Source organism: Thunnus thynnus, chromosome 18 (assembly GCF_963924715.1).
Source record: "Thunnus thynnus chromosome 18, fThuThy2.1, whole genome shotgun sequence".
NCBI classification, from domain to species: domain Eukaryota; kingdom Metazoa; phylum Chordata; class Actinopteri; order Scombriformes; family Scombridae; genus Thunnus; species Thunnus thynnus.
In genome coordinates, this window is record NC_089534.1 from 18,270,366 (window position 1) to 18,294,228 (window position 23,863).

A 23,863-nucleotide genomic window follows, 5' to 3' on the forward strand; every position below is an offset into this window, starting at 1 on the left:
CGTGTTATGTTTGTGTGGTCCAAATGCAGCTTTTAAAAGATTAGCCGAGAGGCTTCACTGGAAAACGGCAGATTAAAGATGAGGGAAAGAAAAAGTGGGAGGAAAGTAGAGCTGGAGGAAAGAGAAAGTAGGAGGGCAAGGTCACGAGACAGTAAAAGGCTTTTAAGCATCTCTCATCGGCACAGAAAACGGCTAAATCTGTGGACAATAAATCTGTCGGGAAGCACACGCGTATCGCAGAGATGACATCAAGAGACAAAAAAAGGGTAGCAGAAGAAAAAGAGAGTCAAGTAAATGCAAAGATAGGTGCACAATCAACAGAGATTATCATGAGCAGCCTGTTCAGCTCCTACAAAGCCTCTGACCACACAGTGTTACACGCAGGTGGGTATTTTAAACCTATTCATGTTGAGTTTGACTTTTATTTGAAGTGCTGCTGAAAAACATTCGCTCTCTCCCCAACCGCAAGACAAGAGGCATTTATTTGAAGTGAGGATGAAAACCTCTGTATCGCCTGAGAGCAGCATGGAACGCAGCGTGTTTCACGCCGACGGTTGCCCCGTAACTATGACTCATTTAAAACAAGCACAAAATGACACACATACAGAAACAGTGTATTCAGTATGACACTACTGCACTTGGTCCCTGTTTGTGTCGGTGTATACGGATGCACAGAGACTCGGAGGCAGCAAGGAGAAATGAGTACAAACAAATTAACATAGATAAATTCCTTTTAACCAACATGCAGCTCACCTACAGACTGCTAGAGAGTAATCACCGTTTACCAGCATGCTCATGCACGTATATATACACACACACACAGTCACTGGAAGAGAGGATTCTGATGAGCTTGTTGAAGAGCTCTGTTTAGACAAGGTTTAACTGGCTACACCGTTCATTTCAGTCATTCCTGTCAGTATTGACACTGATTCACAGGGAATTACAAGGGGAGACTGAGTGTTTTGTTGGCTCAGTGTTAATGGCACTGACAGTACCAGGTCTCACCTAAGAGGTTGTAGGAGGCTTGTATGTCTCTGCTGCTCACATTTCAATGGTCAGCGCACACACACACAGCTTCAATTATCAAGCCCACAGTCAAACATCTTTGCACCTTTGCTCGTTTATGTTGGATGCCATTATCGCTATATCTTCTGCCATGTGTGACGGAGTGTTTGGCAACATCATATACCGTGAGACGTCAGAAGATAAGTTTTGTTATACTGTTTTCAGTGTTCAGTGTGATGGTATTCCACTTAACCTCTATGTTCTCAGGAAATTTCAGTCAATGTCCCACATTTGTATTTGTCACCACTCCTGACCACTCACCAACTGTGAGCTTAATATGGAAACAGCAGTCAAAAAGACAATGGCCCGTGGATAGAAACTGTGATTAAAGTAACTCGACACTGAACAGCGGCAGAGCAGTGTGAGTTAATGTAAGGGTGGGGTGGCAACTCTCTATGTTAACACTCATCCTCCAAAGCTCAAAGAGTGTGTCCATTTCATTAACCCACTTTCTAGACTTGAGTGCCATCCATCAATCTTAACTCCAACTGAGACAGAGAAGGAAATGAAAGAAGAAACAGAAGTATAACCATTTAACCGATAACCATTTCAGAAAGATCCACTGACATTTTGGCACCCTGGTATTAAAAGATGTTCTTCTCCGACTGATATCGTAATTAAAGTTCAACTGAATTACTTCATCATCGCATTTAACCATGCACTTAAACTTTGAGATGACTTTCACAGACTTTTTAGGAATAAAATCCAACAGTATACAGTATGTGTCCTTTAAAATAAAAAGGGCATACAATGACGGATCATATTCAATACAACAATTTTGGATCACTGAAACAGGTGAAATTTGACATTAATATCCATTTCCACCCAAAATATCAGAATTGTATTAAATCCAGCCAGGCCTCAACAATGAGCTACAAAAGTCTCCAAGTCTCCACCAACCTAACAAATCCTCAGAAATCTTTTGTTGCCATACATGCAGTGATTCAGCGTCATTCTTCCCTATAACCTTGGCCTGTTGTTACATAACTGGAAGCTGGAAACTGAAGTGATATTACTGTGGCATTCAAGATGACGAAACCACAAATGTTATTATTGGACTAAAGCTTTCAGTTATGAAATATGTACGACATTGCAGCGTCTTTCTGTCCTTTCTCAGAGACAGCTTCAAGGTTATCTGAGTGTCAGGAAGTTTGGATAAACACACATATATTATGTACCTTCAAATGATTGACGCTTTCTAAAAAGGAAAAAAACGGTGCGCTCAAATGAAAGCAACGCACAATCCAAAAGAGATGAGAACAAGTCTTACGGGGTAAGCATTTTTTAAAAAGACTTCAGTGGCATCTAAAAAAGGAAGATTAGTACTTCCTCTATCTGTTGAAATGGTAAGGTGAAGTGATTTGAGGATTAAAATGTTACATAAAGCATAAGATGATGTACGTCGACAGACTCCCTCAGGGAAGGTCTGGGTAAATGACAAGCTAGTGAGAGGAAGCAAAAACACACATACACACACACAAATACACACACGCACTGAATTCCTAAGCAGCATAGGACAAGAGGATCAATGAGCTGCACTCAAGGCATACAAGCACTCAGATGCCCTCTGTATGCCCTCTCATTCACACATCTTTAACCAGCAGCGCACACATGGATGCACCCACGCACCAGCCCCAACCCTAGTTCTGTTGGTGAAGGCTGTGTTAATGAAGGATGACACGGAGATAATAGGCTAACACCTGTGCATATATACCGCGCACACACACACACACTTTCTCTATCAGTTAAAAGCCCTACCTCCAGTTGTCGTCTCAGCTCCTTCACGTGGACGGAGTCCTGTGACAGGTCTTCCCTCTGAGAGGCGTCGGCCAGAACGTTGACAGTGGTCTCCGCCTCCTGGAGCCACTTGAGGAAGGACTCCAGCTCCCTGAGAGACATCTGCAGGCCCTTCAGTTCATTGTCCAACTGGGCGTGCCGATCACTTGTCCTGCCAATCATTATCAATAGGTCAAATACTGTATTCTTCTATGCATGACAAAACACGTGCTTTATGATTTATAACTCAATACTGGCTGCGATGTCATTGTGTCGGTGTGAGTGTGCACCTGTTGTTGATGCTGTTCCAGGTAGCGTTGTGTTTGTCGGTGACCTCTTTGATCCTCCTGGTGTCGTCAGTAGAATACTCCCGCAAAAGATGATTGGACAGCTCGTTGAAGGCCGCAACTGTCGCTTGGCCTCGGCCCAGGTCTTGGAGAAACACCTGTAAAACAATCAACAGGGTGGTGTTAGGTTCATCATGATGTGACAGATATGACTCAGCCATTATGTGTCACTGTGAGAGACTCTGTTATAGACTTCTGCATTTTTTATGTTGTTTACGTGCATGCAAGGTTTTCTATATATCATTGTGGCTTAACATCTGCTTTTAGTTAGACAAATTGCTATGTAAGAATATTAATGACCTAGTCACTAAACTTAATGAAATTAAATTAAGCTTCAGCTATTAAAAACACAAAGAAATCTGTTATTCTACTGCTCAGCCATCTGACATTGTTAGTTTAACCTCTACTTAATCAAGCAGCTTATATAAGACCCAACTGTTATTCATAAAGCCAAATTATTATTTTAAATTTAGCATTAGAAAATAAGTCACCCATATTTGACCCCGAGGTTCTTATTCTCTTAACAAAAGGAACACTTCACTATTTTAAATGGACTATTACTCATCATTACACAGCTGCACAGACTAGGAGCAATCCACAGTTACATGCTGGATTCTGTTAAACTCAGTTGCCCTCTAGTGTTCGGTTCCTACAATGATTCAGACTCAGTCATGAGGCATGAGAATTTGTTTCCAGAAACTCTCGGGCCAAGTCATCATCTCAAATTAAAATGATGGATGATGTAGGTGTTTGAATGTTATTAAGGTTCAGAGTGATACTGCAGAGAGGTGATTTATTCATTCCCACCTTGTACAGACTCAAACAGCGCTGTTCAAACTCATAAAGGGTTTCTAATGTTTTATAAAGTAAAGTTTGGTTAAGATTTTTCTCGCTATTAGGAGAGTGAGTAATACAATTCCCTTGAGTGCTTTTCTAGTCTACCTTAATGACAAGGATGCAGAATCACAGTGAATGACCTCGGGAAGGACAGGCAACAGAAACCCTGGGGACAATGAGAGAAGGTTGAACAGTGAAACTCTTCTCTAACCTTGTTGTCAGCAAGCTGTTTAGTCAGGGGATCTTGGGACTGCTGGAGCAGGTTGTGGAAGTGTCCTTCGTTGTGCCCAATAAGGGCCTTCACCTCCTTCCTCTGCTCCTCCCACTGGTTGCTGTGGCCAATCATGTTGTCCAGCTGCTGGAGCCGTGCCTCAACACCATGCTGCGTGCTGTCCCACTGGCTACGCACCTTCTCCACTACAGACAGGGACAGATGCATATTCCAAAAGCAGAGACAAACAGAGAGTGATGATGATGAAATGCTAAGAGATACACATAAAACCGAACACCAAAAAAAACAAATAAAATAGGTAAACCAAACCAAACCAAAAAAATTATATTCTCTCTGCCATCTTTGGTGATTTCTGTGATTTTGAAAAAACAGTGCCTGTTAAATTTTTCTCATGTGATCGTCCTTTTCTGTACATACGTTTCTCAGTAATGGATGTGCGAACGTCCAGGTTAGAGGTCTTGTTTTTGATGTTCTGTGCCAGGGTGAAAATGTCCTCTAGCTGGGGGTGACGCTGCTCCAGGTCACTTTTAGTCACCTGCCAGGACGAAGCACAAATACATACCAGCAGTCACACAAAAATTTGACAACATAGGAAGGCATTTGGCAGTTCAATTTTACAAAAAATATGTGCTATTCCCTTTAAAAATCACACAACCATACCCCAACTTCTCTGTCCCTCTTCTCTGCACTCCAGTTATTACCTGAAGACGTCCCATGGTGGTCCTGATCTCCTCTATGTCTCCCACAGTGACAATATTAGACTTGAGCATCTGGGTGATAAGGAGGAGCCAGTCTGCCAGCTCGGTGGCTGTCTCATTGAGGTCGGTGGGCGCCACGGTGTCTGCTGTGTGCGGGGTTTGGTGATGGGGGTCCTCGCTCACCAGGCTAGCCATCTGCACAGCTGAGGGGACTGCAGACACTGGAGCGAGGCAAAAAAAAAAAAAGGCAGGGAACTCAAGGCGAGTAATGTTGACATATAGGGCTTCTTTAAAAAGGAAATGATGCAATGAACATTAAAGATGCTACAGCAGAGTGAGAGAGGAGGTGCTGTCAGATGGCTCTCGGAGGATAGTGGCATCACACAAAATCATGATGAATGAGGCGTCGGGGCTTGTTCAGTGTTACACAACCAGGACTTTGTTGCTCACCTCTTATTTGTTATTTCATCATGCATTTTCATGCTCCAAATTAAACCAGGCCGAGAGGGAATTCAAATCTGTCACCTGAGTGCTTATTACCTCTAAGCGAGTGAATGTTTATATGCTTTTCATTTCCTGTTAATGATCTATAAGATTCAAATATCCAATTTTCTCTGTCTCATTAAAAGCTTAATACTTCATTGGGACTATGTTTTGCCTCTTCATTTCTGTGCTCTTGATGTATAATGAAGTCAGAGGGAGTGATTCAGAAATAAGAATTCCTGAGATGTCTTTACCGAGTTGCTGGTGCTGGACGACATGCTGGTGGTGTGTCCATGAAGGGACAGGTGGCGGGAGCGATTCCCTCAGTCGCCCATCCAGAGCTTTCCAGTCAGCTGCCAGCTGCTCTACCTTACTCTACACACATGAAAACACAGAGGGGCACATACGTACAATTAAAAAAATAGTACAGTATATTATTAAGAAACAGAGTGTAGCTGTAGTAGTGCTTTAACCTTGCAATATGGTATAATTATACAGTATTCAACAATTAGCAGTGTTTCTTTATTAAATCATATTACTATGGAAACTGGGACCTTTTCCTGAGGTAGCAGCTGCTGTCGTCTCTGTAGCTCAATAGAATGAGCCAACAGGTCCTCAAGGTCCTTCTTCCTGTCTTTCATGGAGGCCTCAAGAGCCTACAACAGGTAAAAGCTAGTTTTAGGTACAAAGTGTTGCGTATGTGTGTATGTGATAACTGAATTTTCAGTAAGTTTCGGTGTGCTGGTTCTTGGGATGTATCTACCAGTGCCTGGCCAGGAGTGAGGCCCCTGGTTGTGATTGTCTGGTGTGTGACGACAACCCAGTCAGTGAGCCTGTTCATTCTGTCCTGGAACTGTGCGTGACTCTGCAGGTTGGTCTCCACCTCTCCCACTTTTTCTAACAACTCGTGGGTTACCTGTAAAGGAAAGGGAAAGTAAAGGAGGGAGGAAGAAAGACAGGGGAGTTTATGTGACAATACTCATATACTCTATTTTTCACCCAAGACAACGCCTCTGATAAAAAGCAGAGTAACAAACTAATAAAAAAGCATTTTTGCAAGTTGGAGTATGGGCTTGCAGTTGTCATGTAAAAACTCTCACCTTGCTCCAGTTGAGGTTGATGACTCTTAGTTTGCCAACATGCTGGTCTCTGTTTTGAGGGCTCACACTCGGACTGGCCAGGATCTGAGGGGCGTACTTGTTCAGCCAACCGAGGCGCTCATTCTGCGCATCAAGTTCATCAGCAAGGGCCTGCAAGGAAAGTGAAATTGTAATTGCAAATCAAGAAAAAGGAAATCAAGAAGTAATGTTTTCCAGGTCAGCAGTAGAATATCGGGTAGTTGTACATGGCCTAAAACTTCACTGGCATTCACTTTCTGCAATGTGTCTCCACAGGGCAGAAAACTCTGGCAGAGGTTGTTGTCGAGAAGGAATGAAGACAGAAAACACAGAGTGATTGTCAACAAAATTGCATTGTTCAAAACAAGAGATGTGAAAGGCCAGTTCTGCGAATGTTTGCTGGGTTTGACAGGTTTTGCACCAAGTAGGAATGATTGAGATACAGGGAGCGACTTGTGGGTACAGCGAGGCAAGAAGGGCAAAAGAGCAAAGACACAGCAGGAAACAGCAACACAGTCAGAGCTGACCATTACAACAGCTGAATCTACCGGCTGTGGAATGGAGATAGAAATCACTGCGCTTCGATAAAGCGTCAGGTAACTAATACGAACTTGGTCATGTTTTGGTCCTTGCTGTACCTTGAGTTCTTTCAGGTTTTTGTCGGTGGCATTGACAGGCAGGGTAATAACAGCGTTTTCTGCCTGTTCCAGCCACAAAGCCAGCTCCTCACGTCTCCTCACCAGGTCTGACAGGGCCGGGTCCCCTCCAGCCAGCCTGCACACATACATACATACATTATGCACTAAGATAGGGATCTCCATTTCCCCCAGGTTGCAGGCTTAATCTTGAAATTTACATTTAAATTGCTGTTATAGACTGATTGACCACACTGATAATGTTAACCTGCCAAACACCGATAAAGAAACAAAGTGTGTCAGAGGTGGAGAGGAAGCGCTAACCTCTGTGCTACATTATACTGTAAAACCAAGACTTGATTCAAAACCAGACACAGCAATGATTGTGTCAGAATTCAAATTTGACTACAATACTGTATATTCCCATAATCTTTCTTATCCATACAACCTCATTTACATGGCATCCATGGTGTTTCCTTGGATACGCTACCTGCGCTGTCTGTCCAGGACCTGACGGTTGACAGCTCTCCAACGCTGACCCAGTGCATCTAGCTTTTCTTCAAGCAGGGGTCCGTCAGGGGATGACAACTGCCCAATTATCTGCTCTCCGGTGCGGATCAGTACAGCTAGGACGGGCTTGTGGCTGGCAAGGCCTTCCTCCAGCTCCTAAAATAAGTAAAAAGGGATGAAAGAGAGCATGACAGACAGAGAAGAAAAAAAAGCCTCAAAAAAAAAAAAAAAGGTGAAATCTGGGATCAATCACACAGCATAAGCCGATTCACTCAGGGCCAAATCCCCAGCTCAAGTCCATCTTACCAGGCAAATCTTTGACTGACACATGGGCATGATTTGTGGCAAATCAAGGTTTAAGCCAGTGGTTCTAAAGGTGGGGTCCAGGGACCCCCAGGGGTCCTTGAGGCAGTTTCCAGGGTGTCCCAAGCAAAAAGAGGAATCATCTATTTTCACTATAATTCCATCCATAAGTAACAGAATGACAGAATGTATGACTATTTTGGTCATGGGTTTCATAAACTTTCTGTAATAAAACATCTAAAAGCAAAAAAAAAAGCAGTTCAGGGGTCCTTGATGTGAAAAAGTTTGAGAACCACTGGTTTAAGCTGCTTCCACCAAGAGAGACTTAACTTGCCAAGACACATCCATAAAGTAGTGAGAGTGATTGTAAAGTCAGCTAAAGGGTGAGTCAGCTAATTGAGCTCTCAATTCCAATCCACTTGATTCCTTGTCTCATTCTCAGTGACTGTGAAAACTTGTAAAAGAGCTAGACAGATGGAGTGTAGCTGGAGCTCTGCAAATGATAAAGGTGTTATTGGTGGTGGTGGTGTCAGTGATAATGCCCAGGCTTTAGAAAATTTAATCCCCCATTGAAATGAAATTGGCGCTTTAGTAATCAAACAAAGGAAAATTAAAGGCCTCTTTTCATCTTGCTCTTCAGTTAATTTCTGTCCATTTCTCACTCTGAATAATGAACAGCTATGTGTGCAGTGTGTTTGTTTAGTAGGTAAAGTATACCACCTATTTTCCCCTTGGGAACAAAATGCAATTATCTCCGGTCTAACATTTCCAACCATCTAGCTACTAATATCTCAAACTTATTACTGGGGTATCCTGGGAAGGTAATAATCTTGCCTTGAGCTTATAAACATATGGGATGCAATGCTTTCTATATTGTCTATATAATATCATATAATAAACACAGAAAAATAGAAAAATCTGTGTGCTTAGTTAAACTTACAGATGTCTCAGTGGTGGTGTGAATAAATACATATGTAGAAATCATTACTTTTGTGCATGTGAATTCAGGCAGTCACGCACACACACTCACTCACACAAAACACACATTCAGACCTCCACATGCTCCATCACCCTCTACTGACCTCTTGGTGTTGTCGTGCAGAGTCCAGGTCCAGCTGTCCTTCAGGGCCAATGCTCTCGGACAGCAGTGTCTCTGTGTCAGCCAGCCACTGACTCAGGTCATTCATGTCACAGTGGAACTGCCTCCACTCCTCTATGGCACGGTCAAAACTCCTGCGGCACAACAAGGGAGCACACAATCACACGCCATGTCTTTCTCTACAATAACCAGAGCTGTAACGAGAGTTTGTAACGTAAACTGGAAAAAGGGGAGCCATTAACTTTGGAACCTTTTTTCAAGTTCATTGTTTGAGATTTGTGAAACAAATACAAAAAATAATATATTTGATAGATCTCTCAACTATCTTTTTCTCAAATCTTTACTTGTATTAATTGAAATATGTTAAAAGGAAACATGCCAAACAAATATGCTCAAGGAAATCTGACAGAAAAAAATGCTGAACTTCAACGCACAGCAAATATAGGTTGATGTGTGAACCACATTATTTAAGAATGACAGTAGAGGTCATGGTAGAAGAAGTATTTAAACCTTTAATTAGGTAAAAGTATTCATATCAGTGTGTTAAAATACTGTGTTACAAGTAAAAGTCAAAATGTTACTTGAGTAAAAGTATGTAAATATTATCAGAAAAATATACAGTACCAGTCAATGGTTTGGACACAATTTCTCATTTATTTAAAGTGTGTCCAAATTTTTGACTAGTACTGTTCTTCAACTATCAATAGTAAAAGTTATGATGGCCCCCATCACTGTTACTATATACAGTATTATGTTATTGCATTCCCTTTTCTGATGCAAAGTGTAAGCAGAATTTTAATGTCGTATCTGGTCAGAGCTAAATTCAACTACTTTATATACTATTACTCTATATCTGATAGTTTTATCTAAAGTAAACATCCTATTTATGAACTCTTCTTATATTTTGTATATATATAGTTAATCTGTTAAGTAACTAGTGACTCAAATAAAGTAGTAGAGGAGTAAAAAGTAGTGCATTTCCCACTGAAATTTAGTAGCGTGTGAGTATAAAGTTGTACAAAACAGACATACTTAAGTAAAGTACCTGAGGAATTTACTTGTAATGTCATTTTTCCACTACTCAGTAGATGTCATATGTAAAAACACCTGCAGAATGAAAGTATCAGCATAAGATTTTTTTTTCTTTCTTAAACTAAGTTAATTTTGCAGAGTTAGTTTGCAATTTCAGTGATTACAGGAAATTAGGCTTACTTTTTTATTTATCTATACTTCTCTGGTTTTAGACAGAGTGGGCTTAATACAGAACAGGATGAGAAATGAAGGAATCCGGGTGTCTAAGGGTACAACCAGGTTCTACTGGGAAATCCCACGGTTTCTGATAAGGAAAAATGGAGCACTTGACCTCTATAAAATGCATTAAAAAATGTCAGGAAAATGGTGCTCAGAAACACCTGCATCGACTGGAGAGTTCAGAGTGACGCTACTGAATAAATCAACATAGACCAAGAGGCTGATTACTTAAAATGCCTAATACAAAAAACAGATCTTTATCGCACTGATGGTCTGCATGAGGGCTATTTCCTCTTACAGCATCCCTTAGAGCAGAACAAATCTGATCAGAGAGACAAGGCAAGGCAATTAGTTTTGGATGAGCAATTTTACAAAACATACTCCATTCTTTTGATTTTTAATGATGCCCAGAGGTTATTTTGATTACATACGTAGTGCTTCAGCTTTTGTGTACAATCTGCAAAATTAGCTTACTAGCTTATTCTAGCATGTGCACATACTGTACTCAGTAAATGGAGACTGTTTATGCCTAAGGAATTGTGTTGATGGTAGTCAAGGTCATCCAGTGTGTGTGTGATTTGAGTGTGTGAATGAATGAGTGAATATGTGAATAGGCATGAGATTGTTTATGCCCAAGGCATTGTTTTGATAGTCTTCAAGGTCAGTGTGTGTGTGTGTGTGTGTGTGTGTGTGTATATAAGGTGTATAAGGTGGTTGATTTTGTGCCCTGGTCTATCTCTTTAACCGTTCCTGGTGTCTCCTGACGAGTGGACAGCTGGCAGCTCTCTCTACAGCTTCGACAAAATATCCTGACACGCAAATTCACACACATTTATTTCTAAAAATAGCAGCTTGTTTGCTTCACAACATTTTCTGTGAAAGATTTTTTCAAGCTCAATCAACAGCGCTCACCCCTTGCGGTGGTTGTACATGCGGTTGAGGCGGTCCCACTCAGCATTGAGCTGTGTGAGGGCGTCTCCAATCTGGGCAACCTCAGCAGGCGAAGCATCTCGGATGGCATCAGGATGGCGCTCATGTATCCCTGCCACCTGCTCACCGAGACGCTCCAGATTGTCTTTGATATTCTAAGAAAAGACAAATGAAGGAAGAGGGACAGCAAAGAGAGAGGGGGGAGACTTTGAATTAAAACAGTCTTCCCGGATGTCAGCTAACAACTATTTGCTATGTAAAGATATTGTGGACCTGTGGAGCAGTGAATGAAGTCACACTCCCTATGTGTGTGTTGTTATCCAAGCATCTGTGTTCTTTGTTTTGGTAGCCGCAACGGCTGAGAGTGGCAGATGCGTCAAAAACTTTCTCAAATTACAGCTAAACAGTACACTTAAATATGTTCCTGAAAACATTTGAGGTGAGAAATAGGCAATGCAAACAGAATCTTGATCCATATTTGATCAGCACTGCCTAGTTTGACAGTTTGATCTGTTTTGTGAGTTGTCAGCTTTCTTTTTTTTTCCAACTTAATTGAGTAAACGACACGTTTGTTTTGGTCTGAGATGTTGGTGCTCTAGTGCAACACCTAGTGGCTTAATAGCGTGTACTGCGACGTTAAGGTTCATACAACAAGCAGTAGAAAATAGAAGAAAATCACATCACATCAGTTGTGGCAGCTGATTATCTGAGAGAGACTGACTTTAATATTTTCTAAAGAGAGGACAGATTTAGCCTCAAGCCTTATCAAGTTTAATCCTCTATGATGCTGAGTAACCTTAAATACCCCAACGAAGAACTTCTAGTAAATTTTAACTCCAAATGTAAGCCTGAAAGGCACCAAACCTTTAATCCCAGAACATTTTGTTTTGGAATTCCCTCCCAAAGGAGCAGTGTTTTCTGTTAAATCATTTCTTACATTTACATTTATTCATTTTGTCCAAAGCAATAAACAAAGGTGGTATAATGCAAGCCACAGTAGATCAAAGAGAACTCTTCAAGAATAAGTGCCTCAACACAAGTGCCACAAGGTTGCAGGTGGATAAAGTAATACATAAGTGCACTTTTAGAGTCTATTTCTACTACAGACAAATGTTCTTTAGGTTTTGCTTTTCTACTTCTTTTTCTGTTTGTCTTGTGAAAACTCAACGCACAAACGCACAAAAGCAAACAATATTGCAGAAATGTTTTAACATGTTTACACTAACTAATTGTGACTTATGTTTGGTATTCCAGTGTCGACCCACCCTGAGTGTGTCCTCCTGGCTAGAGAAGTCTTCATATAGCCCCCCGCTGAGCTCAGAGGAGTTCAGGAGCAACTCGTTGTCAGCCATGGCGAGGAGCACTTTGTTGATGTCCAGCAGGTAGTCAGAGGGGCTCAGTACGGGAGCACCACTTTGCTCCACTGCAGACATCTCCTACACCAAGGAGGAAAAGGGGGGAAAATTATAAATTGCATTGACACCTATTGTGGCACATGATGATACAGCATGTCACTCCATGCTAAACCAAAACCACAGTCATCCAATTAAGTACAAACAGTGATGGTCAGACCTCAGTAAAGAAAATGATATCCTTTTTGTACATGTGAGTCCCTCACCTCGGTCGAAAACTCTCTTAGCTGCTCTGTGAAGATGTGGGAAGATGACGACTCCACCGAGACTTCTACCTGCCTGATCCGCAGCACCCTCAACTCCTAAACCAGGCAGACACAAAAACACACGCATGTTGACCAAACTGAAACAGTGCAAAAAGGGCAAACACAATATGACAAAGAGATACTTTTTTCTTAGATAAAAAACACATTCTCACAACAAGCCCCGCTTAAGGAAGACAAAACATAGTTTTTTTTATGCATCTCACCCTGTGAGCAGAGTATTGGCTCTGCAGCCGGAGCAACAGAAGTCTCAACTCCTCCTTCTGGCCCTCGTCTGGAGTTTGTTGCAGCAGGTCTTCTCCTCTTCTCAGCAGGTCCTCTACACTGGCTTTTTCCTCATCCATCTGGTGCAGAGAGAGAATGGGCAAAAGGTTACATAACAAGTTCAAGAGCCTGCAATTCAGTCCCAACTGGAACTTTTTTCTAATTACAGCAGTCTTCAATACATCTTAAGTCTATCCATCTATTCAGTGGGCTTGGAAAATAACAACTTACACATCAGAAATTGACTTTAGCTGTAAATAGCTCCTTTATTAAACAAGCAATAAGTAGATTAGAGTGGAGACGCTGTGGACACACTGTTAAAAACACAATGAGAGCTTGTGACTGGCATTGTCAGTGACTGGTACACTGACCTTGCTTTGGATTGGCCAGGTTTGTTCTGCTAGTGTGTTTAACGTCATACACAGATTGAATTCCAGACCTTGAATTGTCCAATCAAAGCTTGTCTTATCAGAGGGCAGCTTTATATAGCCTGTGGCCCAGCATATTGTTCATAGAAAATCTCATAAAACTTCAGGTTTAGAGAAACAGAAAGGGAATAATTGGCAACCTAAGGCAATTGTCTGTGTGTATGTGTGTGTGTGTATTTTCAAATTCATCGGGACAATTGCTAGAGATGGAAAACCTTAATGAAAACTTTTGACTACACAATGGACAGCATGTCAATTCCACTCAAAATACTACAACATTAAGTGGCTCCATATAAATGAAGCAATTACTTCTTTGCTACTTTTCTATGTGTACATATCCTCTAATATTAGCACTATTATCAACCACCATCATCATAACTATTACAGTTGCCTTGAATGTTTTAAATAAAAAAAATGCTACAGAAGGATAAAATCGAAAGGTACTATGTGTACCTTGTCATCATCCAGGATGTTTGCTGGATCCTGCTGCTGCTGCTGCTGCTGCAGAGCCCTGAGAGTATCCTGGAGCTCTGCCTGAAGGTCCTTCACCTCACTGGGGACCAGAGTGTCAGCAGGACGAGTCTGACACTGGCTCTCTGCTCGGGTCTCCTGGCTGTGAATGATGACCTGATGAGAAAGAGCAAACACACATCTCAGGAAAGTCTGCAAGAGCAGGTAAGATGAAAAGTGCAGATTAATTTTCAAACTGGATGCTCAAATAAGAGTGTTGAACTGATGTATCCTTTGTGATACATTAATCTTTCATTACGTTGGCTGCATGTATATACCTACAGTATTTTCAATAAAGACTCTTGGCAGCTGTTTCAATGTATTTCAAGTTTGAAAGAAATTACTTATGGCTCCCTTGTATAAGGTTAAGTATTTTGTGGTGAACTGGTTTTGATATTATTTTATTGGTCCCATTGCCATTGTAACTTGTATTAATAACAGTTTATTGTACCTGCTGAGGTGCCTGCTGGTTTATCTCAACACCACCTGACTCCAAACTGGTCATCATCTGTATTTCAACACACAAGTAACAGACACACTGATTTTACACACTGTACCTCATGCTTTTTGTGACACAAAACTTTTCACACTGATCTTGTGCATTAGTTAAGGTGGTCTGTTTGATATTGTGACTTTAATGTTATTTTAGTTTGTTGCTTTCGTACCTTGGCAGTTTTGATGTGCTGGGACACTTTGTCAAAGTTGCAGTTGAGCTCTGCCAGTTTGGGCTCCACCACATCTCGGCAAGCGGGCCCCCTGCTGGTCATCAGGATGATTGCCTGGTCCCTGACACTGTCTACACGCAGACTGATATCCTCCAGCTCTTCCAGCATGCGCTGAGGACAGACACAGAGTAGCTGGTCATCTATTTATCTGTTTGTGCTATCAGTCATTCTCCTCTCTCAGACAGGGTGGCAGAATAGCCTTGGAGCAGACCAGAGAGTTCAGCACAGTATGTACTGATCAAGGTTAGCAGGCCCAGGGACCTGCTGATATTTAGTGGAAACCTTCACTTGTCGAGGGAGAGGAAGGGAAGGGTTAAGAATTTAATATAACTGAGATAAATTATTTGACAGAACTACAAAAAGGGTCAGCTTCTCCTCTTCACTCATTTTCTCATTTAGCCACCCTCTCTCTTTCCCATACTTCAACAAACTCTCTTCCCCTTCCTTAATTATATCTTTTACTTTATTTTTATTCCTTTTGGTGACCCATGGCAAAGTTGAGCTACGCCATTAACAAGAACTTCATTAAAATGTGCTTATATTATCCAAGTAATACTCTTCTTGAAAATTCCCATCTAAACCAAACACACAAAGTTTCTGCTGAAACTGTGGACAACCCAGATGTGTTACTTTAAGAAATTGTTGTTTTTTTACATTGCAGTATAGAACTAATCTTTTTATAAGTAAATGCATTAAGATATTTCCATACCACAGGGTAACATTGGATTTTAGCAGAATGCACTTCCTGTAAGCTCTACAATTTTTACATATTTTTCAGACTTTACAATTAAACAGTTATTTGTATTAATGAATAACTTTGTAATGATGCCATGCATAAAGTCAGACTGGCAACCTCAAAATCTTCTGTGTACTGGGTGTACGGGTCCACGCCTTGCGGCCTTTCTCCCTTAATTCATAATGCTTGTTTTCTCTCTCACACTGGAACAACTGTCTCTCCTTTACCTTGACCACTTTTTCCCTCTCTGTCGGGGCGAGCCGCTCAGCCTCATCTAGGTGGATTTGGGTCTGGTAGAGCCAAGTGCTGATGTGAGCCAGGTTCTCATCAAAAATTTCCACTTCATTCTGGTGACTCTGCACACACACACAAAGAAAAACAAAGGCTCAGTGTTTTCATTAGGACATAAAAATGTTAATTACATATAAAACGTCCTCCTGCATTTTCTGTTTAAAAGTTTATTTCTTGGCCAATCTATTAAAATCAATTGACTAACAGGGTATAATCAGGAAATCTATTATTTGAATTGTAAATCTTTAAAAGAAAAATAAACAACAAATAAATCAGAACTTTCAAACTCAATTAACTTTTTAGGATTTCAAAAATTACCAACTGTGCATTAATTATTTCAGAATATTTGATATGTATTATAATGAAGGAAAAAATTACAGGAGATTTGTCATTAACACATAGTAAAAGCATTCTGAAAGGGACAGCTAAGACAAAAATGTATCCACTCCGGATTAGCCTGTCAGCTTGGAAATGTATTGTATAAGCATGGATATTAAAACTTAAAGCAGGTGGGAGAATCTACTTACTCAGAACATAAAATAAAGAACACAGAACTCTTTATTTATTAAGCTTTACTGTATAAAATATTTGCACTCACCAGCACAGCGCTAAGCCAGTCCTCAGTTAGGGTGCGAACGCGGCCCCAGGCTTCATTGAGGCCACACAGTCGGTCCTCCAGCTGCACCTCGCTGCCTTCCACCAGAGTCTGCAGACCAGCGTTGGTCTCCATCAAGCTGGACAGCTCTGCCTTACGACGCTCCGACTCCTTCAGCAGGCCCTGGTGCAGCAACACACACACACAAATAATGCAATACTGTATATTAAAAAAGTTCATGTGATGACCTCCAAGTTTCAATAATTTATTGCCATATCAGCTAGCAGTTGGTAGGATTTATCTTATTGCACCCACCCACCCACCCACACACACACACACACACACCCACCCACCCACCCACACACACACACACACACACACACACACACACACAGAGTCGTGTTTCTATCACTTCAGGGGACATTACATTGACTTACATTCATTTCCTGGAGACTTATCCTAACCTTAACCATAACCACTACTTGCCTAACCCTATCCCTAACCTTAACCTAACCATAACATAGCCCTTAAGTTACATTAACTTTAAACCAAGTCTTCACCCTAAAATTAATGATTAAGATTACAGGGACTTGTTTCTTGTTCCCATAAGGGCAGCAAGTCCCCAAAACATGACTGTGTAAACAGATTTATGTCCCCACAACATAAGGAATACCTGAACCACACTCACACACACATGTGATACAAACCAAAAACAGACTGCCTTGATACCCTAAGTTTTCATATAAACAACTGCATATACATTTGAAAACCTTTAAAAAAAATGTACCTTGAAATATAAATTTGAAGGAAAAAAAATACATTTTTTGTTGTTGACTTGGTGTGAACCTGTGAGCCATTTACAATCCATCCTGTTTCAGGGGACATAGTGTTTCTAAAGCAAGATAATTTCGTTTTAACAATGTTGCTGTTGTTGAGTGTTTTGGACAAAGGGGTAAAAAAGGGGGTTGGTTCAGTGTGGTAGATGATGTATAACTTTGAGGCCATTTCAGTGAATTGGGGTCTCAGAGTGAGGAAAGCAGAATGGCAATTATGAATACATACTATTCTGTACAAAAAGGATGCTGCTGAAAGGGTGAGTATGGATTCAATTACAGCTGAAGAATTTCTCTTGACAATCCCTTAGTTGTCCTCTCTTGACAATGTTGATACAGTTTATTTTCAGTGTTAGAGGAAATTGTTGTTCTCAGAAACATCAAACTGCCTCTGCTCCACCTACTGGCTAAAAGCAAAAACACTGCTAAGGAGATTTGATGACTGAATACAACCAGGGCTTTTCATTAGTTTTTTTTCCTTCCTCTTTTTTTCTTCTTAATTAGAAATAAAAATAGTAAAATAGACTGCCCCTAAATAGGTCCACACACACAGACTACTACTCACATTTGCCCATGCAATCTCAGCATCAATGTCAGCCGGCATGTCTCCACAGCTGTTCTTCTCCTGGAGCTGAGCCTCACTGGTGGTCAGCCACTCATGCAGGGTGGCGCTCTCCTTCTGGAACTTTTGAGACAGAGACAAAGCTTTTTCCAAGTCCTGCTTGCCCTCTGTTACCTGTGAAGAAAAGGAACAAACTTGTCGTAAAATGGTTTCCGAGATGCTGAGTGATACTATAAATCCAGCCTGTGCTGTAGTTTGTAGAACATTGAAAGTAAATTTTAAGTTAAGTTACCTGTGCCCCTAGGTCATTGTACAGCAGTTTGAGAGCAGTGAGCTGTTCGTCCATGGCCTTGGGGTTCTCCGTCTGCTGTTTCTGCACAATCTGTCGACCTGTTTTTATCACCGTCTCAACCTCCAGCTTCACCTCACTCAGCAACTTGTAGAGTTTCTATACAGCGAAAAGAGGGGAAAAGTTTGAGTGAGATAAACTGTGTGTCTGTGCCGGCAAAAACAGGTAGCTAGACCGGCAAATATCATTGTTTGTGTCTCCGTCTTTACATTAAAGTTTGCTAAACATTTGTAATTTGCACAAATTACATTGCAATCAGAGTTTGTGTAAAAGAAAGAAACCGCAGCTCTCACCATACAGCCGTTGAGGTGAGACTGGATCTTTTCCGGCTCCACGTCCTTGACATCCAGAATGTGCAGCTCGGCCTTGGCACCATCCAGGACCCTCTTACAGTCTAACATGCGCTGCTCAAAGTTAGCAGGCTTCTGGAATAGCTGGTACTTCGTGGAGATCTCCCTCAGTTTCCTCTGCAATGAAGTGAAGGGTGGGGTTAACAAACTTGGACAACAATATCACAATGCCGATTATACACGGCTGCACCACTACTTTTACAATGGTGCCATGAACTGGTATTTGTCTTGCATGTAAAAAAGTTTAGTTTAGATTTTTTATTTCTGCTCCACATGACAGATTATAGGGAGTATTGCTTCATTTATGTCATATGATTATGTTGTGGTGACAGCAGGAGGAGAAACCAGACAACAATTCCTGCAGTTCCTAATGTTTTCCAGAAGGAGTCACTGTTACCTGCAGCTGGTCCAGCATGGTCCCACCTCTGGCAGCTTTGCCATCAGTGGTGGGGGGAGGCAAGTTGGCCACGTTCCTCCTCCTCATCTCCTCAACTGTCACCTCGTGGGCTGCGATCTCTGCCCCGATGGTCTGCGGGAAAAGAAGGAATGAGTACAGATGCTATTTCATGTGTATTTATGCATTCATTATGTTTTTTCTTAGTGTTTGTGTACATATAACACTGTAGGACATATGTAGTACAGTGGTTTAGATAAATTTATAAGAATAATTTAGGAGTTGAGGAATGTTTTATGCTACTTAGGATCAATTTAACAACTAAATTATAAACTGTTTTTCATCATGAAACAGTACATTTATTTTACTACTGTTCCATGGGCCCCTAACTGGAGGGAGGGCCTTCAGACAAGTGAGTTAATAAGTGAGATAATACAGTATATGATGTAAGACGTCTTGTCCGGTGGCTCCCCTGAATGTGAGTGTTGTGCTTTTGTAGCATACCTGTGCCTCCTGTGGAAGCTGGAAAGCGTCGATACGGTCAGTAAGGTAGGAGGTAAGTGTGTGGTCCAGCTGGCTCAGAGACTCCTGCAGTGTTTGAAGCGCCTGTTCGTTCTCCTTCAGTGTCTGCAGCTGCTGCTCAAGGCCAATCTGCCTGTTCACTGCCTGGAAGCGGAGGACACAGACGGCGAGTCTCAGCTTTAAATCTTCCACAGTTGGGTTCATCATTGCTTTTAGATCCACATAAGTATTATAATATTTCACAGTCAAGGTAAGATACATTAATGCCTTGATAGCTGGAAAAGACTAAATATGGAAAATATCTATAAATATATCAAGCATAACATGTACATAATGATGAAATAAACTTTATATAGAGTATATATGTGTTGATATAGCAGTGATTTACCGAAATATACAGATATTATATAACTAATAAAACTATGAATATGTATGATTGTGTTGAGTATATTTATTTGTTCACAGCTTGTGCAAAGGTTTAGGAAGGATGTATTCAAATACAAATTCACTCTGAAATGAAAGTGTAGATCTAAATACTGTATATTGAAAATTAATCCAAACATGACTTGAAAAGAATACATTTCTACAGTAACAAACACACACACTGCTAACATTTGCTTACACAAAAAAACAAGGTCCTGACCTGGTGGTTGAGTTGCTCGTAGCGGGAATTGAAGGCCTCTAGTTTTTCACTAATGAGTTCGTCCAGTATGCCCCCATCTATCAGCGTCTGACCCAGCTCTCTGATTTGTGTCCGGTTGTCCCCGGGGTGGCGAAGCACGCTCTCCAAAGACTGGTGGTAAATGGAGAACCAGGGAGAGAGGACAAGGTTAAACGTATGAGCAAAGAATCATGAAAATCGAGCAAAAAGGAAAGGAGTTTGAGGGAGTGAAATTCCAAAACAACGATAAAACAATCCTTTGATGAAGATCAAGAAAATTAAACTGCTTCACAGTTCCAACAAGAAATCCAGTAAATGAGTGAGAAAGACTCAAAAAGCTGAGCAAACAGATGGATTACAGATGCAGAAATTGCTGCGCTGGGTGTGTCAGATACAGGCAAACGGAAAAGAGATGATAACTGAACAAGAAATCGGAGACAAGTGAGAGAGAAGCTAGTCGAGTGACGGCGCTTGTTTGGATCCAACAGTCATTGTTTATGTGGGGTCATTAAATGTGCTTCTCCTTCCCGGAGGTAATGGACAGAGAGAGAGCGACAGCTGATTAGGACGGGGGTGAGAATGAGTTTCAAAGGAATGGAGCTGGAGAGCGAGAGCGAGAGAGAAAAAGAAAGAGTGGGTGGGAGACACAAAGAGTTTAAAAAAAACTGCCAAAAACACATAAGGACAAAGAAGAGAAGAGAAGAACATTGTCTTCAAGGGTCTTCAATTTCCTTCATCACTATGCAATGTTACAGAAGAAGGGCTGTGATTAAAGTGACTTTGACAGTCATGCTGCAGGCTGTCTACAGATATAGCAACAAGACAAAGCAGAAGAAATCTGGAAGACAGAGTCAAAGACAACAATGACATTAACAGACTTAGAATATTAAATGAGTTCCTGGATGTCTTTAGATCAAAGAGCAACTCCTTTCAAAAAAAGGTACAGGAATAAGTAAAGAAACAAGTGCAATTTTAATCATATTCAAAGATGGATGGCTGGTCTAACACAATGATTCATTGTTACTTACGTATTTATAAAGAAACTCATTTCCACAATAAGTAACAGAGATTCACCGTATGTTATCATGTGTCGACAGCCATGGAGGATGAATATGTGCATTTTAACAAAACTTTTTCTAAAAATAATCTGGTAGTTCTGATATAGTAACATTATTTAATTAACAGAAGAGAAAGAGAAGAAGAAAAATATGTAAGTATGTTTACAGAGTGTGTTTGTACCTCCAGAGCTTCATTAACAGCCTCAGTGCTCTCTGGTAAGTTGTCAGTAGCTTGGACCTTTTCCTCCAGGGTGCTGAGCCAACTCTGCTCCATGTCCAAATACTGAAGCAGCTCCATCCAACAGGACCAAACCTCCTACATAATATACCCCAACACACACAGAAAGACCCAGTCAAAGACATTTAAATACAGTAGTGCACAACCAGAGAAACATAAATGATGTTACTAGAAAGTGACAGGTCTATGAAGTTTGCACTTACTTACTATCTTAAAGGACAATATGAGAATACACTTCACAGTGACCCATTGAAAAAAAATCTTTAATACCCCTTATACTCAAATTAAGCTACAAAACTCAAAGAACAAAGAGGGGGTGGTGACTAATGGACTTCAGGCAAGTGTAAACATCAGCATAAGTACAACTCAGTGATGTGTCTGACCTTTACCCTGTAGAGGGGGGTGATGATAATCCAAAACAGTGCCTGAAACCTACAACTTTACACTCTCAGATTAGCAGTGAAAACTAGAATCACAAGTATTCCCTTCCAGCTTGTCTTGTTCTTCCCACGGAAAATAATAAAGGGCAGTCTAGAAAATAACACATCGCATAAACCATCATTTCATTCTAATGCTGAACCATGAGAGTTGCAAGTTGGTGGACAAATTGGGCGAATGATGCATAAAATTAAGAATTATTTTTATGTGAGTATGTGTCACAGCAGCTTTTAATACCAGAGACAAACTTTAACTTTAAACTCAAAGCCAACTTAAATGCGCTATGACACATGCTTCTGTATTTTCAATCCAAAACTACAAACTGTGAAGCTGTGGTGGAAATATATTTTTACAACAATATAACAATTTTTACAATAAGAAGCCAATACAGTTAATCTGTCAGACGACCAATATTTTTAATCACCAACAGACAAAAAAAAAAAGTGTCATCCTTTAATCTTCCCCAAAATAAAAAACCTCACATCAACACACACACACACATTACCTCCAGGGTGTGGCACTTGCTCTTGAAGCGGTCACAGAGCTTGTGGTAGTTGGCGAGTACTCCCTCTAGCTCTGAGGTCAGCTCCTGCGCACTGCTTCCACCAGGGGGCGATGTTCTGGACACCAGCATGTTGATGCTGTCTTTCAGGATCTTCACCTTCACCTCCTTCTGCAGCACATCCTCTTTAGCCCTCTGTGAGAGATGAGGAGAGGTAAGAGGACGATAAAGACAGCAACAGAGAAAGAGAGTAAGACCCACACACAAGCGTTAAAGTCCCTTTGTTTCCTCCAAGTGTAAGTCTGCCCCCACTGGACTACATCCAACACCTCCATCCTCACCTTCATCTCCTCCAGTGATGCCTCCAGCTCCTCAGGACTCTTGTACTCAAAGTCCCTCATCAAAAACTCCTCATCGACCTGGGTCATCCACTCCTGCATCTCAGCCAAGTCCTTCCTCAGATTCACCTGCCTCTCTTGACTCTCTGCCACACGGTCCTGATGTCTCAGCAGCTGGAGAGAAAGATATGCCATCAAATAAACTGCAGAATGATCTAAGTAAGACTGCAGTTTATAGGCTAATTTAGAGCTGGCACTAAATCCTAATGTTTCCCAGTCAACATTGCAGAATATCAAACTGTAAATGCAAAGACACAATTAAAATGTGTTAATGCACTAAAGTGTATTTCTGACTTTGGACTACAGATGATTTTGACAGTTTGAGATTAATGAATCATATTCATACACATAAAATAAGCATTGTTATGATCAAACATATATTACATGAGCAAAAAAACACCTATTGCAAACTGAATACAAACAGAGGAACATAATAAAAAGTTTTTCTTCACCTGTTTGCTGAGCTCTTCCCATCTGCTCCGACACTTGTCCAACTTATCCTGCCCCCACTTGGCCAGCCCTGGGACCGCAGCCACCTGCACAGAACTCACATTCTCTCCTATCTGCTTCAATGAACCTTCCACTGACTCCATCTCATTCACATGCTCCTTGATGGCAGAAGAACAAAGAAAGAATAAAAACCTTAAGAGTAAGTCTTTATTTAACTCTTATATTTAAAATCAGGTGAATTCAAAATTGCAATATCTGTAATCTCTTCCTATTGTTAAATAATTATGATGTTAACATAAACAACAGTAATAGTAACTTTTAAGTAATACAATTATAGTGTCATTACAAGAGTATGTCAAAATGCGTTTTAAACTAAAAAAATATCTACCAATTTTTTTCATATTGTGCATCATCTTCTCACCTTGCACTGGTTAAGCTCTTCCTGTAGACCCTCTGTGTCGCCCAACCCCGTAGCATCCCGAGACAACAGTTCCTGAACTGCATCCAACCAACGTTCTACTTCCACCAAACGCACCTAACGACAACATTCGACCACTGTATTATTACCATTATATTCTGAACAATACTGTAAGACAAAAA

At 40.9% G+C, this 23,863-nt stretch overlaps 1 protein-coding gene across 5 annotated transcripts in view; it reads right to left on the minus strand.

The window, feature by feature from the left end:
- Positions 1 to 23,863, minus strand: part of utrn (utrophin) — a 181,694-nt gene that overhangs the window by 115,930 nt on the left and 41,901 nt on the right. For all 5 annotated transcript variants that reach the window (XM_067572501.1, XM_067572502.1, XM_067572504.1 and 2 more), the window contains 32 exons: positions 23,685 to 23,798; positions 23,266 to 23,421; positions 22,757 to 22,927; positions 22,419 to 22,610; positions 21,419 to 21,553; positions 20,162 to 20,311; positions 19,501 to 19,662; positions 19,000 to 19,131; positions 18,546 to 18,719; positions 18,196 to 18,351; positions 17,907 to 18,077; positions 16,512 to 16,691; positions 15,850 to 15,978; positions 14,827 to 14,997; positions 14,613 to 14,669; positions 14,105 to 14,278; positions 13,166 to 13,303; positions 12,903 to 12,998; positions 12,550 to 12,720; positions 11,267 to 11,439; positions 9,087 to 9,237; positions 7,682 to 7,857; positions 7,195 to 7,330; positions 6,539 to 6,688; positions 6,202 to 6,354; positions 5,993 to 6,094; positions 5,693 to 5,813; positions 4,959 to 5,176; positions 4,675 to 4,792; positions 4,237 to 4,442; positions 3,132 to 3,286; positions 2,824 to 3,013 (listed from right to left, as the gene is read on the minus strand). In XM_067572501.1, the coding sequence (XP_067428602.1) occupies positions 2,824 to 3,013; positions 3,132 to 3,286; positions 4,237 to 4,442; positions 4,675 to 4,792; positions 4,959 to 5,176; positions 5,693 to 5,813; positions 5,993 to 6,094; positions 6,202 to 6,354; positions 6,539 to 6,688; positions 7,195 to 7,330; positions 7,682 to 7,857; positions 9,087 to 9,237; positions 11,267 to 11,439; positions 12,550 to 12,720; positions 12,903 to 12,998; positions 13,166 to 13,303; positions 14,105 to 14,278; positions 14,613 to 14,669; positions 14,827 to 14,997; positions 15,850 to 15,978; positions 16,512 to 16,691; positions 17,907 to 18,077; positions 18,196 to 18,351; positions 18,546 to 18,719; positions 19,000 to 19,131; positions 19,501 to 19,662; positions 20,162 to 20,311; positions 21,419 to 21,553; positions 22,419 to 22,610; positions 22,757 to 22,927; positions 23,266 to 23,421; positions 23,685 to 23,798 (4,878 nt within the window). The remainder of the gene's footprint in view (positions 1 to 2,823; positions 3,014 to 3,131; positions 3,287 to 4,236; positions 4,443 to 4,674; positions 4,793 to 4,958; positions 5,177 to 5,692; positions 5,814 to 5,992; positions 6,095 to 6,201; positions 6,355 to 6,538; positions 6,689 to 7,194; positions 7,331 to 7,681; positions 7,858 to 9,086; positions 9,238 to 11,266; positions 11,440 to 12,549; positions 12,721 to 12,902; positions 12,999 to 13,165; positions 13,304 to 14,104; positions 14,279 to 14,612; positions 14,670 to 14,826; positions 14,998 to 15,849; positions 15,979 to 16,511; positions 16,692 to 17,906; positions 18,078 to 18,195; positions 18,352 to 18,545; positions 18,720 to 18,999; positions 19,132 to 19,500; positions 19,663 to 20,161; positions 20,312 to 21,418; positions 21,554 to 22,418; positions 22,611 to 22,756; positions 22,928 to 23,265; positions 23,422 to 23,684; positions 23,799 to 23,863) is intronic.